This window comes from Hetaerina americana, unplaced genomic scaffold, assembly GCF_022747635.1.
Source record: "Hetaerina americana unplaced genomic scaffold, ioHetAmer1.1.p SCAF_4, whole genome shotgun sequence".
Taxonomy (NCBI): Eukaryota; Metazoa; Arthropoda; class Insecta; order Odonata; family Calopterygidae; genus Hetaerina; species Hetaerina americana.
Window position 1 is genome coordinate 67,903,618 of NW_027286985.1, and position 19,562 is coordinate 67,923,179.

Sequence of the window (19,562 nt, forward strand, 5' to 3'; positions counted from 1 at the left end):
TTTTTAAGTTACTCAACTGCATGTGCCGGTTACCAATGAAAATAATAAGTATCTACATGGAATGAATGCATAAATTGATGCATATTTGCACTAGACGCTATTTATACAGAAGACGGAGTTGGAATGTGCGACCTAAGAGGTAGCCTATCCCACCAATCTACTGAACACTGGTCAGGTTACCATAATGATCATTGATTAATTTGAAACTTAACATGATCTGATGTCTATCTTTTAAAATCTCTCTTTAATCAAATCAAATTAATATTTGTTTCAGAATACGTTAGCGAGCAAGCTAAAGAAAACTTTGTCACGTGTGTGCACTGCAATAAAAAGAGAAAAACATTAATCAAGTGAACGGAAAATTTATTTATTTTTTAATTGGTTGGTACATTGTAGATGATTAATTATGTGGACTTAGAATATTACACAAATAAAATGCATTCAATATTTACATACGGAACACACGACAGAGAGATTCACATCAATTAAAACATAGGGTTATAGGTGTATGAAACTGATTTCCGAATTTAACAAATAAAATCCAGGCATGTCTCAGTCTGTGAAAAATCTCTCTGTCAAACTTTTAAATCGGAAATCGGAGAGCCCTCTGCGAGCTCCATGGAGAAACATGATACAAACATAAAAATTTGCGACAATAAAATTTTCTTCTTCACTAAGATAACTAGTATCGAAAATGTTTATTCGGATTGTCTCTTGTAGCACACGCGTCACAAAAATTTATTTTTCAACAAAAGGGAGGTAAGTTCATACAGGTATTCATCTTCTAGTCACAAGAGGAAAAAAACATCAGAGATATTTTATTTGCTCCGATGGCCTCTCCAGACTGATTTCAATTCGGTTTGGAGCAATTGCTTTGTGCAGCTACGACTTTGTCAAGTGATTCAAGCAATCGTTCGTCCGATATGAGGTTAGTTCTATAAGAAAACAATATTACAATTGTTACTCGTATGGATACATTAGGGAGGATTTGGAAGAAGACCAAGTGTATTATCAGCAATCAGGTAAAAAAATACCATTGTAATTGAAGAAATAGCACACAACACGATGACGCGTATTGGTTTCCCCCAATCCCCCTTTACTTTTCCGTCAAACGGATTGTGATAACCAGCGAATCCCAGGAATGGATTCTTGGCTGGGCGCTTAACGCGGAAGATTTCCTCTCCAGCGACATGCCAAAGTTCCAAGTCATCGTGAGATACTGACATGTGCGTGTCATTAAATTTCGTCAAATGTGCACCAATGTCAAATCAAACATATCTATTTGCGCCGTTCTGCTGCCTCATCGGATGTTTCGCGCTCATTGGGCGTTTCAAGCAGAATAGCAATGTTTTACACTTTGAAATCTACTATTCCACGTTTGGATCGGGGAATATACACATCGCATTGAACTTCCGAATATGGTGATTAAGATTCTACCACTTTGCGTCTGACTCAGTGGCCTCTATTTGCGTTACACTCGGTTAAAATTACTATAAGTGTTAGTCCGAGAGATATTAACAATGTGGGCAGATAACAATAACAAATATTACATGTAAGTACAAGACCGCTCATTCATATACTTTTTTCCACACCCAAATGTCGGATATCTTGTAGTGTTTGGCACAGGGTTACGTCCCGTTTAAACCCGACGGTGAAAGCCATCACAGCCTCCCGTTTCGAACCTCTATGACCACCCCTCCGTTCCCTGTGGACTCGCTGAATCCTGGCCCAAGCACCGATTTCCTGTTCCTGTTCCAGATGGACGTAGGCCTCGTCCTGCTCTCCGTGACGGTCGTTGTGGCCTCGTAAGTCGTTTCCAAGCGACCGCTACCACCGTTGACGCCGTCCCCAGACGACCTCTTCTCAAAGTTCCTGACCGTCCTGGTCACCGACGGTCCGTCGGAGACGGTCGTAATGCGAACCGACTCGGATCTCCCACCAGCGTTCTTGTCGCCTGACAGTCCGCCGCTCACGATGCCGTTCCTCTCCTTGAAGTTCTTCGGGGTCCATTCCTTCCTCTTAAGGTGTCCCTCCTCCTCCTTCCGGATCATGTCAGCGAACCTCGTGTTGCTCTCCTCCCTGACAGCGTCTCGCAAATCCCTCTGGCTGCGGTTTATGCTGGATATGATGCCGGGACTTTTCAGGGGTGATTCCTCGTGGAGTATTCGACTCAGCTGCGGGTTCGACCTGTACCGACTGGCTTGACTTTCCCAATTGTCGCCGTTGATCAGCTTGTTGTGCCTCGGAAGCGACGAGTCGACCTCGTCGTCCTGGTTCCCGTGGACGTTGAAGCTCTTGCTCCGCGACAGGCTTGAGCGGTAAGTACGGGCCGGTTTAGCTGGTGGGGCTCTGTTGTTGTTTCCACCGGGAGTCACGTTGTTGACTATCGAGACGTTGATGAGGCTGCCTGTGTGTCTTTGCAGGCCCTTGTTCTTGCTGAAGGAGTTCGTACTGGGCGAGTCGGCGTACAGCTGCCTCCGGACTGTTGAAGTGGTGGTCGACACATGGTTGGTATTGGGGTGTGGTGGAGAATGTCGTAGCTTCCGCGGAAGGGTCTGGGCCCTGGTAGTCTCCGTGTGGCTGTGATAAGAACTGGAGTGGTTGGTGCCCGATCCAGTAGGTCTACCAAGGGTAGCCCTGGAAGAAAGAAGGAAAGGCGAAGGTTGAGTTAACGTGATAAAACAGAAAGGAATTAAGGGTGGGTGATACTTATATATTGATTTATGCTGATCTCAATTTGTGAGAAATTTCATTTTATGCATAGAAATGTACCATTTTTAAATGTAATATATTATTATTTCAATGAAAGTTATGCTTAGTCGCAAATGCTTGACCCACATTTTTCAACAAAAGCAAGCATATTTTCAATTTGTTTTCCTTTTTGGTAAACTTGTCATGAGTTTATCATAATCAAATATTTCAAGGAAATGGGTTCAATTTTAGAGCTTTTACAGTTTCAAGGATTAAAATGTCATTGATGTGTGGCCAAATAAACGTCAAGAAAGAAAAAAATAACTACAGTAATTAAAAATCCTGGTTCCTGAATCTGCGCATAAAATTTTTCAATACTTTGAATGTGCGTAAAAATAACTAAATGCAGTATGTGGGGTGGGACCTTATCTCTATACTATGTCGAGTGAGATATTAGCCATCGGAAATACATTAGAAGGCGTCGCATTTGAAGCAACTTGTTTGTTCGAGAACAAAAAACGCCCAAGGCTGTCGTACTCACACTCATTACCAAAAATTGCATCAGCTAGAATTAAAAAAAACCTTTTAATAAAAAATAATTAATAAACGAATACGCTAGAGTAAAAAGAAATTTTGCAAGATCATTTGAGCCATACTTTAACACCAGGCATGGTACATGCAAATTCGTCGTCAAATTATTTTCCCTAACGAAACTTACATTTTAATAATATCTTTCTTTAGAATATAGCAGTGATATTTTATAACTAAATCAGACAAATTTTTCTACATTGTGCTTGAAACGTAGTTAAAAAATGATATTTTAAAATTGACCCATGAAAAATTATTTCTCTTTAACATTTCTGGAAATTTAATTTTTTGGATATTCTTATTTTTCCAAACAGAGTACAGAATACAATGGGGTCCAATGTCGATTACCTTTGATAAACCTGGAGAACCACTTCTGAGATCACGGTTATATATAAACATGACATCCAGCGCAGTGAATGGTCGGGACGCTCGGGACGAATCTTTTATGAGCGCAAAATATTCACTTTCAAGAAAAGAAATTTACATACCCCTTGAACGACTTTGACTTAAAATCAAGTCATAAGGTATATTATGAATCTTTATTCATGTGTAAAATTGATGCAAATGGCTTAGGAACGCCACTTTAACAGGGCAAAGAAAATTGAAACGATTACATAACTCGCTGAGTTGACGTAAATATAGTGATCACAACAGGAAAGTTAGGTCACTGAGAAATAATTTCACTGCGAAGGTGTTATTCACCAATAAGAAATTCTTATCCACCATTTATGTCGTTTAAATCGTCGCTAAATTTATTATATTGGTGGAAATTATTTCGCAACTGGCTCAAATGCGTATGAGGGAATGCGGAGGAAAGCTAAAGGGAGAACAATTTGACATTACACCAATATTTTCCCCTCAAAATGCGAGAAAAGATTTTTAAGGAATTTATCTAGAACTCACACCTCAACGGGATAAAGTGATTTCCGATGAGGGATGAAAAGAAAACGGGCATTGAACACATAATTCCGGGTATTTCAATTATAAAGCCTATTTTAAAGCCTCGGTAGTGTTGCGAGAAGTCTGACATCAATTACTGATAATAATCGTGCGATGTTCCACCAAATCGCGCCAAGAGTGCATCAAAAAAGGGCGGAATTTCTTTAGCGTAGCACTAAAAAAGAAATTGTCATCTGTGGAGGCCAGTGAATAACATACTTCAACCCAGTTTCGTGAGGCAGCGTGAAAATAAAAGTGATGTAAGCAAGGTCCTCACAGAAAGATTAGCAGACGAATAATGCTTAATGTTCAGGGATTGAGTATACATCACTCAACATATGCCATATGACGTAGTTTCAAACAGCGGTGAGTGAAAGAGTAGTCACCCTGACTGCAGTGCTTAACCCGGAAAATTGAGAACGGTAAATAATGAATGGATTCACTGCATTAGCAACGCAATATTGCGCCAACGCGAATTTGAGATGGGATATTCATAAACAAATGGGACTTAATTATCTTGTGTGCACACATCCCATGCTTCCGACCGCAATAACCTGCGGTTCATTCGCGCTGCCGAGATAGGTCGGGGAGTGGGACGGGAGACGAGGAGACGGACCGGGAAGAGGGTGGGGGGGACAAGGAAGTGCGTACTCGGGGAGGAAGGGGCATATTCAAGGGAGTTACCCCCCCCCCCGGTCGGCGCTCGCCAGAAATAATCTTCCGCGGCAGGAGGAAGAAGTGAAGCTGCCAAGACCGAAGAACGCGGTTCGGAACACACATAATTTGCTCCCTTCCCCCTCCCCAAAAATCCACCCCAATGCATTCCATTCCGATCCCCCCGCCCACCCGCCCAGTACATTTCTTCCGAGAAAGGCGTGACTGCACACCCTCCACACGGACGGGTAGAACGGCCGATTTCCTCCAAATAAAGTGAGGGTTTTCAGTGTCCGGAAAGGATGGAGGAAGGTGGGACGTGCCGGAGTCGTAATTTCACTTTCAACTATCTAAAAAGAAAGAGATCAAGGTAGAAATTTGGTACCGCGGGTCGAAAATGTGGAATCCTGCACCCGGATGACCGCTTTTTTCTCCATAGCGTCGACGACTCCAAATTCTTAACGATGAAATCCACACGACGGAATGGTACATACTCGCAAAAGAGGTTCGCGCACGGTCCGAAAACGCCAGAAGCTGTCTTTCCTAGTAAGGTATTTACACATTTAATTAAAAGACTAAGATGAGCATTCCCTTCATATTTCCTGTGTATTTTACTGTTGTTGCAGGGTTTGATTTTTCACGTATTGTATTTGATACTCATCAGCTGCTAAGATAGAACATAGTTATCTCCGTTTTGACCGAATAACGCAGTAGAGAATCGGGTTCGTGCGGCGGTTAGCGTACTGGTTTCCCACACTCGGAGCCTGGGATCGAATTCTGCCGGATGCAGGATCCTGATCTTTATTTGAGGTGCCATATGGAGACCACTTCTAAGTAGTCTACGCCGCCCGTTAGATGGAACGACCGTGCCCGTCGTCAATAGTAGGCTAATGCCGACGCCAAGTTTCTTTCCCCCTTTCTCTCGTTTCCTGAGAATCGTACCTCTTCCAAATTTCCCTTGAATCACTAATGGTGCAAATGAACTTAGTTGTGCGTCGCCTTCCATAATAACTCCTGGTTACCAACTTCTAGCCCGAATAAAGACGTTTACCTATCGTTTTCCCATAACTATGCCAGTTCTTCCGATGATCCTCCTCTCAATGTGAGAACAATGTCCATGACGATAATGTTTCAATGAGACAACGATGCCACTTAATTAAAATTAAGCGAGTTAATTAATTACCACGTCGGAAGAGGATATCTAGTACGTAAACAATGTTTAAGATGAGCAATAATGAATCCGCCCTCAATACGATATTCGATCCTGTGACCTTTGGGTTTTGGTTTTCGTCGCTCTCACGGGTCAGCAATGCTCACCACTGGAGCCTTGGGCGGATGACCAAAATAGCATCCATAAACCCATCTCAAATCTCCAAGGCCTTAAGCCAAAATTTGCGAACTTTACCCTGCAGACGAATATGAGCAGAAGAAAGCGAAAAGTGTGCGGGATCTTTTAAAAAAACACGTTTCATCCTGCGCTCACCGCTTCTTTCAAGCGTATAAGTATGTGTAGGTGTATTCTTAATTTATGTATGTAAGGGTGTATATGTGCGTAATTATGTATTTATGTCTGTGTATGCATGCATATATGTATGCTTATGTGTGTATGTGTGTATACACACACACACACACACACAGATGAAGACAGATTGTTTCCGTCGAAATATCAAGAAAATACGTGTGAGTGTTCTTCTTTTTTTTGTGTTTCTATATCGTGTGTTACTGTGTATTGTACTATTCGGCACTTCCGTGTTACGTCTACGAAAGCATATATATAATATATACTTTTTTATTTTCGATGTGCAAATCTGTGCTAAATGAATTTATGTCTGTCTATATGTATTTATGTGTACATATGAATGTAACTATAAGTTTAATACCTAATATAATATGTATACGACGATGGGTTAAATGGAGGAAGGGACCATTTGGTCTCAATTTCGCCCAAATAAAGACCTCTATCTATCTATCTATAACGAATAATCAACTCACGACACCATTGAGTTACTTAAATTACAAAAGTAGACAAAACACATGGTGTAATTCATGCTCACACCTTTACCAAGTTAGAAATAATGCTCCAATATCAACGCAATTTGAAAACTAAAAACTTTAAAGCGAGCGTTATATTCCATGAGAGTTCGTATGTAATTATTTACCAAGATTACGCTAATCTTTTTCCGGATATCCATTAATGAACCAGATGAGTTTACGGCGGAAAGATTAGCGTAAGGCTGAGAGATCGAGGAAGGTAGAGTTCAAAGTACTCTTGGATGATGGATAGGGAGAAAGGAATGTGTCTGAGGATACAACAAGAATTCTTTACTGATAGCGTGTGCACTCAAATCCTGACGTAATAACGCTGAAGAGACAATGACGTCACTCGGCGAGCGTGCGCTTACGGCCGACCGTGGGCTTGGAATCTGTTCGATAATACCTGATTCCTTTTTATCTTTAAGTTTCTTGTGAATGGAATAACTCCAGTTGGATTTTTTTAGTGAGGTTTTGGATTTCGCTGAACAGTTGTTCAAAGGTCGATTTGTCAACACCGCTCAACGACACAGCAGCCGGGAAAAATTCTCACGCGCAGACGGGTCGTTCAGTCTGGGAGAGGAAATAATTGCGAATAACACATCCGGGGGATGCTGAAGTCGCAAAGATATAATAGATTGAATGAAGAGAGAGTGAGGAGTGATTGGAATAAGAGGGAGCTTGCAAGTAGATTTAATTGCGGCGCTCACACATATCAGGCTCGTCTGGACTGAGTTATGCCACGCCACTTAACGCAGGTGGTTTCAACAGTCAATCGCGGGCTATAAGGCCACTCTTCCCCGTTCCCCATTTCTCATCCCCCATCGAACTGACGACGAAGAGTTCCCAAGATAATGGACCATTTTAATGGCCACCCGTCATTTTGAGAGGAATTTTATTTACGAAGGCCTTGCGATTCAGCAACGTTGCCAGCGAGGATAGGAGGACGCATGGAGTCGGGTCTCAATAATAATCCATCATGCATTTCCCTCCCGTGTTCGCGGGGGGAAAGACGAGAAAACGAGGCGGTGTTGCCCGGTGGGAGTGCCCGGGCGGGCGCCGAGAGCTGTCGACCCCCGCACCCTACGCGGATGATGTCATTCCCACGGCGCTCCTGGCGAAATGCCGGCGTCGTCTCGATGGGAGGGCAATGGGGGAGGCGACTGCGTGGATTCCAATTTATTGTCACGGACGGTGTCGCGAGAAGAAAGCGTTTTCGCGAAAGAAAAGGTATAACCGTCATGCTTATTGTACCCTTGCAAATTTATACTGGGGTGGCTATGAGACTCATAAATTTCCCATTGTATTTTATGCAGAAGGCTCCTTTAAAACATTATCCCTGCACCAGGATTGCTCATGGGAAATTTTGACTCAGGTGATCCCTACGACGTCCTGAGTTTAAAGACGACTGTAGACACGGTCCTAAACCTTTCCCCCCAATTGAGGGTAACGTACTCGAAGAAGAATTATGAGGCGAAATATATATCTTAAAAGCATATGATAAACCAAATCCTGCAACTTTATCGTAACTGCTTCCATTTTGGTGCATATTAATAAGGTCTCAGTTTCTCCCCAAATAATTCAATTTCTACGTTTCCTTAATGATATTAAAGCTGTTTCTCTATGAATATAACCTTTAATGGTTCGGTTACAGTTTCTCTCGTTTGTCTCCATGGCAATAATAGCAACTGTTATAGATTTCCAGATAAACAATACGGCGGGTTTCAGAAACGATATTTTCTAAACATCGCTCTGGGAGGAGTAATGTGAAGGGCAGTTAAATGAAAAACGATACTCGTTACAACAACTAGTCCGCGCACCAACAAGGACATAACCCAACAACTGCGTTCGCCTGCGACTTGTCACAATGCAGTTCTCCTACCACAGCGATAGGAGTGTCGATACGTAACAAAGGTGTTGCCACCTTTCACAGGGACTGTGTGTCATGGCGGGTGTTCGGTTTTCAATTGATTGTCCCTAGTAATTGCGGGTTACGCCTCCGGAAATGTCGCAGTAGAGTCAAATCATAAGAGAAGTAGTCTTGAAATCACCGGGTAGGAAAAGACATGCGACGTGGACGGCCCAACGTACTCTGTGGATCACTGTGCATGCCTCTGCTTTGGTCACGATGCCATTTTAAACCGATTAATTGGTTTAAAGGTGACTCTAGCTTGACGAGGTGATTTTACTAATCGTTTTCGTTAACTCACCAATTATTGAAAATAATATAATATATTAGTTTTATACTTACTAAGCATATAGGAATGTATTAAGCGACCGCAATGGTAGATCTCGATGAATGCAAGGTATGTTGGGCATGATATGATATATGTAAGAGTGTAAATTGACTTAAACTCCAATCATAGTATACATCCTTATTTTGGAAGATGTCAGCATTATATTTTTATGAATATTGACTGCGATATTTCATTTCCAAGCGATTAAATATTATATAATAATACATAAATTTTGTCTTATTGATCTTTAAATTCAATAAATATTCTGTTCACTATAATAGCTTCTATGGGAAAGTCGTAAAAACCGGTTTCAACTGTCGGCAAAATATTTCAAAAGTTAAATTCTTCAAAATGTAATAACTACAAAAGGAAACTCAGTTCATGCGCATAGTATTGCATTCATATGATCATAAAAGATCAAGTTATAATCAGTTTTATTGACGTCTGGAATATGACATACCTATTCAAATGTTTATTTCTCACGGCTAATAGCAAAGAGAACCCATAAGATGTTGTGTAAAAAGTGCCAAATTTAAGGAAGAATTATGCTAAGTGCGGTAGGGAAAATGTTTAGTGCCCGTTAATACTCCAGTTCTTCCTCACAGGGATGAATGGGTTTAACACGTTTCTCCAAGCTAAGGTTGAACTGAAGGGCGATATTTAATTGAGAATATTTCAACGACGACATTTTCTTCGCGCACTCACCTCAAGATTGAAGCTACTTTAAGTGAGACCTTGATGAAAAACAATGTGAATAGCTTCCCTATGGTTAAGTGGGTACACCAGAAATTGAGGCTGAAGAAAATTAGAAGGGAAAAACAGCCAAGAAAATTTACTTAAGTATAATTACCTGCTTATATCCATGCATGGTATAAGGAAAAAAGAAATGTATCACTTTGTTATTTAAAAGGAAACATCATTCATATATACGTGTGTGTGTATATGTATATGTGTGTGTGTATATATATATATATATATATATATACATATATGATATATATATATATATACATATATGATATATATGTATATATATATATATATACATATATATATATATATATATATATATATATATATATATATATATATATATACATACAAACATATGTGTATACACACACATACCTTATTGCGTACAAAAATATTAATTTGAATAACATTTTTGAATTATTAGAAATTTGCAAAAAACTTAATGGTTGAAGGAACTATCGCTGCAGTCATTAATTTTAGAATGAGTTTCTATCATTTTCGGCCTCAGAGATCTTTTTGGACAAAAACGTACGGTTTGTCAAATATATGAGAAATGTACCAAATTAATTTGGTTGAAGTTTTCAAAACCAATCGCAAATGAAGAAAAAAAACATTTTCTCGCAAATTATCGACAAAAATTAGACAAATAGTTGAACCGAAATGACCATTTTTTTCTCAAACGGATCAGCAAAATTTACTTTTGTCGCGCAATGCAGAAGCCATTTTATTCTACAAAAAGACGACGAATTCACAGTATTCGAAAAATATATAATTGTAGATTAGATGGAAAATAGACGATTATATAAGCCATAGATATGCCTCGGAGACCTGAAACACCACGGTTCGATACTCTCCCGTGAAATGGAAAATTTTGAACTGCCAGCATTTTACTTAACTCCATTCTTTGAACACCGACTATAGGGCATTGAACAGCAGACTAAAACTCGCGCTAAGAATTCAGTTCATGAAGGATTTTTTCTGACCACCAAGATTTAGGACGATACTCCTTTGAATTGAGTCGGAATACTGATTTTGGTAATCGTAGAGTACTTATGGTGGAGTGAAACTGCCAACTAGCAGTACGGAACTTGAACTTCCGAACTCGAAAATCAATTGAAAACCCTTGCTCCAGAATGTCAGAACGTGAACGAATACCCAAAAATTATCCCAATATTTTCCAAAGTGACTATAGGGTTGACAATAGTATTCCGATGTTTCCACGCACAGATATAAAATTGTCAGTACGCAAGATTTTTTTTATTATGGAATTCACATCATGGACAGTAAGACTCACTCGTGATCCGAGATGCGAACAATCTCTTAACGTTAGTCGAAGAGGAAAAAAGCCATCGCATTAATCACATTGGTGACAGTTTTGAGAAGTAAAAGAGAGGATAAAATTTCAATAATTCGTTAACTTCGTGGTCCCAAATCTATATTTGATGCTTACGTTTGGGAGCAAAAATTAAGTCTAGAAAAAATGCTGCTCTTTTTTCCCTAATCTAGGAATAATAACAGAATTTAAACGTCACCACACCAGAATTAATAACTTAAAACTTTGGGTCATACACTGCAGTATCTGTAAAGTACAAGTCATTTTGAAATAGTAAAAATGAAATGGTAATACTGTTCAACGAGAATAAGACAAACCAAAATTAATAATTTTCTCAAGCCGTAAATAAACATTGATCACGGTTAAAATAAAACAAAAATGCCAGAATAAAACAGTGTAAAAATCATTCGTGTGGACTTCGATATTTCTGCAGACTTTCCCGAAGTTTATTTGAAAATAAAACGCGGTCAATTTCACACGGACAAACAGATATGAATTCATTAGAGATACTAATTATACTATTATTCTACAATCAAAATTTGATGCACCCCGTCGTTTTAGATGTGTCACCTAATATTCCCACCTGAAAAACAAATTTTAGTTTGATAAACTCAGTTGAAAAACATTGAAAAGTGTTCGTAGGAGATCGTTTCCGGCCAGAGAAATTAATTCCTGTGTTTTCAACGGATGTAATCATGCTCTAAAAGGATCACTGAAGAAGCAAAAAAATAATATAAACGATCGGGAAAGGTATCAGATTGGCGTGGGAAGAAAAATCGTTTTCAAACACTCAGCAAATCGACCGCACTTCTAAAACCTTTTTCCGTCGGTGTTTTGCTTAAGCCAGTGTTGTTTTTAAGCCGTTATAACAGATTATCGCATTTGGAGAGAAATTTATACCCCTTTTTTCCTCACGAATGGGATATAATTCTGTTTCCCCTCCCACCAAGAGATGATTAACGTCCTGTAGCGTTTTTTTTCTTTTTCACAACGAAGGAAAGGCGGAAATACTTTAATAACGCATGGAGAAGAATGGATGGCGACATATTACGAAGGGCAAAGAATCGGCCGATGAAGAAAAACCTGAATGGATAGTTAGGTATTCGGAAGCAGCTGCGTGGATTTAATAGCGATTTCACCTAGAATTTCCTTCCAACAGTGACAGTAACGTGTCCTCTTTCAGCCCAAGGGAAACGTAGTTATCCTTCATCATGTGTTGCGTAACAAATATGACGCTAATAAGTGGGGAGGGGGTAGTGAGTTCCAAAAATATCTTCTTAAATGAAAAAAACATTTTTGTACACTTATAAGAATGTCGTGAGAACGTCAAAACCAGTCAAAAATTTTAATAAATTGTGCAAAATTACAGTTTTTTATTAATTCTACATCTACATAATACCCTGCAAGCTGCCGCAAGGGCATGTGGCTGGGGGTGTTAGGTCACCAATCGTAAAAAGGAACAATACCACATGCGAAATCAACAACATGGAAAATTACACCCACAGCAGCGCACACACTCATGCAAAAATCCCTTCATCCAACACTTATGCAACTATGGTGAATTCTACTGCGTAAAAACGTCTACAATTTAACCTACAGGTTCTTCATAATTTTACAAGGCACTGTTTCCATCTCCTGACCTTTTTTCTTTTTAACTGACTGTCTTTATGTCTGTCTGATATGTCTAGTGGATTTTACAGTTGTGGAGAGCATTGATAAATTTACTTGGGAAAGGGATGAAGACTTAAGAGAAGAGTTTTTTGACTTATATACTGTCTTAGGTGTACACTCGTGATATACTATATAAAGTCCTTTGATGAAGTGAAATCGCTTTTCCTGGAAGTTTCCTTCACAGTAATTAAAGGTTAAAAAGATATAGTTAGAATGTATGATTCTTCAAAAAATTAAACTCATTCAAGGAGTAAGTAACTTTACCCATAATTAAGAGATAACAGAATAATTTAAACAAGCGTAACTTGCGAAAATTTATAAAACTACATAGAATGATTAGTGCTCATCAAAAATTTAAGAAGGGGGCAACCGGGTTTGAACCGGTGACCTCTCGATCTGCAGTCGAATGCTCTACCACTGAGCTATACCCCCACATACTGAAACGTAAAGCGGGAGAGATAATTAGAATACATTTTTCATTTATAAGGCCAGTGAGGTGACCACATTATGAAATGAGTACACACACCTGCTTTACTATATTTATCATTACTAGAAACTATTCAGTTAAAAATTTTTAAGCTATCGACTTACTTGCTTTACAGACGCTATAAAAAGGGAATGACCATAACTAACTGCAGATTTTGTTTTTTAAAAACCTGTGATCTTTCATGAAATATTTACAAGTCCAAGCTTACAGGGGTATCATTCGTAAAAATTACGCTTTCCGGACAACATCTTGTAAAATATATTAAATCTTAACTTTACGGCAGCTAGACTATCAGTATCTTCAGGCCCGAATGAATGACTTTCTTTGCAAACTTGTGGGTCTTGTAAATTTTTCCTAAAGTCGAAGAATCATCTTCCACAGACCACTCAAATGTATTACACAATACACATTATATATGTAAATATATACATATGTATGTATATTATATATATAAATAATATACATACATATACGCATATATATATATATATATATATATATATATATATATATATATATATATATATATATATATATATATATGCGTGTGTGTATGAGTTGCGGTGGGAAACCATAACCGGCACAGGGAGACGAACTGGCCCCCTAACCTGATGTGTGAATTTCATGCACCATCGGGCTTAGTACTGGGTGAACTCTACCATCACCTGCCAAACCGACCTTAGGGTTGATTACTGTGTTTATGGTTTTATATATATACAAAATACGAATAAAAGAATCCTTTATGTGAGTTGCATGGAGTATTCATAGGAAGCCCCTTGACTGCAATTTATTCATTGAATATGAAAAAATTAAAGTTTAATGCAATATTTATTCAACTTCATACTTTTAACTTAACTCAAGGGCAGTAACGTTGGCGAAAAATAAACTATAAATAATGCCTCTATTTGGCGTCTTTAACTCAAACCTCGCTTCAATCCTTAGAAACCTACAAGATTTTAAATAAAACCTTTCCATAGGCCTTTTGATCAGGTTGTGCCCCTAACAGTTGCGTTCAATATCGGGAAATTATTTCTTTTAAAAGTAATTATATGCATCATTTAGACAAAGTTTATAGCGACTGATTTTGCTTGGCCTGGCTGATTTATATGGAATGCTGAACATAGGCGTCTTCAATAACTCTCTTAGATGTTGAAATGAATACAAAATGGAGAACGATAGGCTTTGGCCTTGAGCTCCGGGACCGTAGCTAAACTTTCGACCCATTTTTGGAGACACGTTAAGCCGTGTCAGTATTAACACGAATACCTTCGGGGGGAGGGAAGAGGGGGGAAAGGGTTGAGACCTTCCGCTCATACGGTTATTTTTTGCATTAAAAAAAAATCATTCGGTTTCCTCGGATTGTGGGTGAAGGTGTGTTGAGTCATGAAGAGTGGAACACCATTGAAGCCTTATGAACGAGTGAGCATCAAAATTAATCTTTTTTTTTCCGTTTCGGCGCGCGCCAGACTTTCCTTACTCCGCGGATGAAACCTCATCAAAACGCTCCAAGTCGTAAATCGTCATTGGACTTAGAGTGCCTTAGGGAAACGCAAATAGTTCCGATTCTTCAGCAGTTTATTCACTCCAAGCAGAAAGTGTTTGCGGATTTAAACTCGTGATGCTCTGAAACTCGTTGCACTTAATAAAAACAGAAAAAATTCGGAAGGCAAATGAGCACTGGTTTTTTTCTACACCATTGTCACCGCGATGATGCACTTGAGAAGTAATTGAAAACGAGCTGATATAATTGATAATTTTGAAGCTATTTCGCCACCATATGGCCTCAGGAGAAAAAAATGGTAGGTGTCTTAATCTTAAACGATACAAAGACCATTTGAATAATTGAAAAATTTTGATGGAGTATGAACTCCTCGTGCATTTGATTAGATGTGTCAACTGCTCCCGCAATACAACCTGTCGATTAAACGAATTTTCTAAAATATTATGCTTAAGGTTACAGACCGCTAAATTCTTAAACCCTAAAATCAACATTCAGTTAATGGTGTAACAAAAATTGTGCATCATAATTATTAAACTGGGATGCCAAAATTGCTTTCGAATAGATTCATGGCTCGAAAATAAATAAAAGCTTGAAAGAATAGCAAGCATTCTCTATTTTTTCTCTCAATTCTAGGTAGTGCTATTCTGTGGCGCTTAACATCTCATTTGGAGACCGTCCTCAGTTAAGATGCTGGTAACGTTCTCCCGATGGTAGCAAACTAGACTTTCGAAGAGCGTGCTTTTGTATGGAACTGCAGAAATCTCAATCAGAGTGTTTGAGAGAACGTATTTTACAAATCCGTACTTTAAATAATTCATCTTTTTGAATTCCACAAATGAATAAATTATATATTATATGAATATATTATATATTATTGGATTGATCATTCAGTAACGAGAACGTCTGAACAGCCAATAGAATCATAGGGGGTAACCCAGAAAACAAAGAGTAGCAAAGATGATAGGAGATTATTATTTAATAACACTTCAAAAAAAGATACGACCAGCGTTATACAGTGGTACACTTCAAATGCGTGTTTTTGTAATTTCAAGTGAGATGGTAAAAGTAGCAAGTAAAAGTGCAACTGGAGCCCCTGGAATATCAGTCTGTTCATGGAAAAACATTCAGATATGGCAAAAATAGCAATATTTGCCAATTATCGTCCATTATCATCCATTATCATTGAATTATCATCCATTATCTTGCTCGAACGACTCGAAGAGTTAAAACTGGGTTAATTAATGGAATAGGGTGGAAGAATTAACGTTATTTACTCATGAGAGGTAATCGGTCATTGCTTATTTCTTACTTAATAACACATTAGCTATAGCTAATACAACCAATCAGCTTGTTTCAGGAATCATTAGACACAAATAAATGCGAACAGGTAGAAAACGGTGCAGTTCCATCATACGCTTCGGGGCACTGGGTTCTAGATCGTCCAAGTCCTTCTAAATTAGTTCAAGTACTCTAACTATCCGGGGTGGGGGAGTAGGTAAGGCTAAGAGGACAACAGTCTGTTTGAAGCGTCATGTCGCTAAATAAAAACATCAAGCATAAGCACGGCTGGAGAGTTCACTCTTTCACGCATCACGAAGGCGAAATGTGTGGGGGAGTGCTTAACTCTGTCGCCAAGCGACTTTGCTTTGGACAGGCCAGCCGGCAAGGACAGAGGCCTCGGTGATCTCCTCCCCCGATCTGACCTTAGCGTGACCATATCCGTTACAAAGAGCGGGGGTGTTGGTGAATCATCAGCACTCGGAATGATCGCTTCGACGATTCGCGACCAATTACGAAGGCGCGGTGACTCAGAAAGTACCAGTTATGTTACTCCCAACTAGGATTCACCGGAAATCGAACAGCATCCTGCCGTCTCTATTCTCTCCAAGCGTACCCACGCCATGAAAATTGGCGATGCTCTTTGCGCTTTATCGATTTAAATTATGCAACCGTACTCGGAGAAAATATTTATTTGTGTTCCTCAAATAAATGCGCTCGTTTCCTCGCAAAACTAACCGCTGGAACATCTATTCTTCGAGGAGTCCATCAGCTAATAAGGGCGGAGGAACCCTGATCAAAATATTAAACGGGAGAGAAGTGATTAAAGAATTGAAGTCAGAATTAAAATGTAAACGTTTTTGCTAAAATTTAATTAAATCGGTTTTTTGTGCCTTGATAATTTCATTCGATTAATTAATTGGAACAGAACAAGAAATATTATATGATGGAATACGCCTCGGCGAATGGGAAGGGGTGCATAGCTCCCTTCCCCCTTCTTGGATCCGAAACTGAATGCTATGCTTGACGATTTAAAGTGTACCAGCACGCCACACGCAGTGGTATTGCAAATAACCGCTGCTGTTTTCTCAGACTGGAATGTTGCATTTATTAGAATAGATCAGGAGGCAGGAAGTTGCGAGACTAAACCTCCTGTAGACCTTGCCCTGAGAATAGGATGGCAAACAAGCTTGCAGGGTTAATTTATAGATATCTCGAAAGACTCTACCAGCAAATTAAGACAGGTTTATTCATCGCTGAATGGAAAATGTTGGCGTCATTATCTTCAACAAGCTATCGGAGATAAGACGTCACTCCGCGCTGAAATGATATCTTAGGACGTTTAACATTTCATAAAACTTCTTCAATTGCGTAATTGCATCTCACATAGCCTCTTACTCGAGAATTTTTTATCACTTTTTTCCACAAGTTGGTCACAAACTATTGATTCTCTTGCTCCGTTACTTAGAAGGAGTCAATATCGAACCCACTCCCTTCTCAAAGTCCTTTTGACTATAGTAAACTCGTAATGTGAGTCGGTATAACCATCACAAAATCATTTCAGGGTGATCATTTTCAAAGAAATCCCTACACCCGCAAGAAATCAAATCCGATCACGAACGGAGCCAATTTTTATGATTGTGGCAGCATGTTTGCAAATTCAAAATAGAAATATCAGGCGGAAAATTCTTCGGACGCTCTTGGCGTAATGGGATATGAAATCTTGCGTCAAGAAATGAAGGCAATTTTTTCGATCAAGGAGTCAAGTGGTACCCCAATAAACCTTGACCCTTTATTTTTTACCTAATTTCGTGTGTGTTTTTGAATTTCCAAAAATGGAAACACCGCGCACAAATGATGAGAAAATACCCCTTAGGTCATTCCTCCGACGATGTTGGCCAACTTCCACGAGCGTTAACGGATCTTTTCGGGGTAATGACAGTATCACGACTTGGTTTACTGAACGAGAGAGTATCAACTACGAGAAACTATGAGCATCCGCGCTGCGGGGACCCCAAAGAAATTACCGTACATAATTACGTAGGTTAGTGTGCCTTAGGGTCGTCAACCTAGATGCTGCTGATGACCGAACAATAAGCAATAGGAAAGCGAGTTGCCCTACTCAGTGGCAACTCGCATCACTTCGCCGTTCGTTGACTTCAAATTTTGATCGAATGAGCACAGAGGTGAGGTGGGTGAAGGGTGAAGAATCACGGAAAATCGAAACAGCCAGATGAGAAACTAGAGGCTGGATGGGTTAAGAGATGTGGCGAAGTGGCCTTTGGGGTTTATAATTGACATTCACGTATGAATTTTGTTATGTGCTATACTTGAAGAAAACACAAGAAAATGTATGATTGAAGAAGTGTGTGTTTATCACGCAAGTTAAAACATGACATACGTTTGGGAAGCAAGAATTTGAAATATAAGTTATGGGTACTTTTCAAGCAAACTGACCCTGACTGAATTAGGTCAGGAATAAATGAACGAAAATATGTGAGCGGGTATAAATCTACGGATTGGCAATTGGAATGATCTTCGCACGTGTTTCCCACTTCACGATCGGTGGAGAGTAGCGATTGTGGATACGAATTAGGAGTTATGATGTCGTTAATTAACGGTTCATATATATATAAATATATATATATATATATATATAAACTATCTATTTATATATTTATACACACACATGTACACGCCTGTTAATACTTTATACGGGTGCGATGGCAAAAATGCCTTTACATGACATTTTAGAAATTAAGGTATGTAAATAGGATTTGAATTCTATTTCTATTACATTTTAAATAAACCGGTGTTAAATAAGCGAAACTTATCCTGAAATAATACTAAGGATATGGCACTATTATATAATTTGACCAGCAAGTAACTCCGGAATACGTAAAATTTTTAAAAAATTACGTACAATAATACGATTACGATTATTATTCGAGCAAAATGTAACTGATAATTTACCTAACGTACGTTAATGTCATAAGAGGTTTGATATTTTTGATTTTAACTTTAAAATACTGAATGAAAACAGCAAAAATAACTGAAGGTCACGTTTCACTTTTTCATTAAACATAGGCTGGATGAATTCGGCGTCAATCATAGTTATTAAGGAGATGAACGATGACGTAATAAGTGTGAATCGTGTTTCGAGGTGCGACGGAAAAAATGGAATAGATCAAGATGTGAACTAGTACGTGGTGCCATTCCTGTACGAAATCTTTTTCGCGAAAATATTTCCTACCGAAACCTAAAATCTTACTATACTTACGTTATTGCCTCCAAATTCATTACAAACACACAATAATGCGTACTACACTAGGTTATCCATCGTTTTGACGTAAAACAGTGCCATTAGGATTAGCTCTAAACTCAATTTTGGATCTCCAG

At 39.0% G+C, this 19,562-nt stretch overlaps 1 protein-coding gene and 1 non-coding gene across 3 annotated transcripts in view; both read right to left on the minus strand.

Moving 5' to 3' along the window:
* Positions 1-346: 346 nt before the first annotated feature.
* The window catches only part of chas (chascon), a 291,630-nt gene continuing 272,414 nt past the window's right edge, over positions 347-19,562 (minus strand). For both annotated transcript variants that reach the window (XM_071590918.1, XM_071590917.1), the window contains one exon: positions 347-2,637. In XM_071590918.1, coding sequence (XP_071447019.1) covers positions 1,662-2,637 — 976 coding nt within the window. In that variant the 3' untranslated portion in view covers positions 347-1,661. The remainder of the gene's footprint in view (positions 2,638-19,562) is intronic.
* TRNAC-GCA (transfer RNA cysteine (anticodon GCA)) lies at positions 13,258-13,329 on the minus strand. The gene has a single exon. It is a non-coding gene; the product is annotated as a tRNA-Cys (tRNA).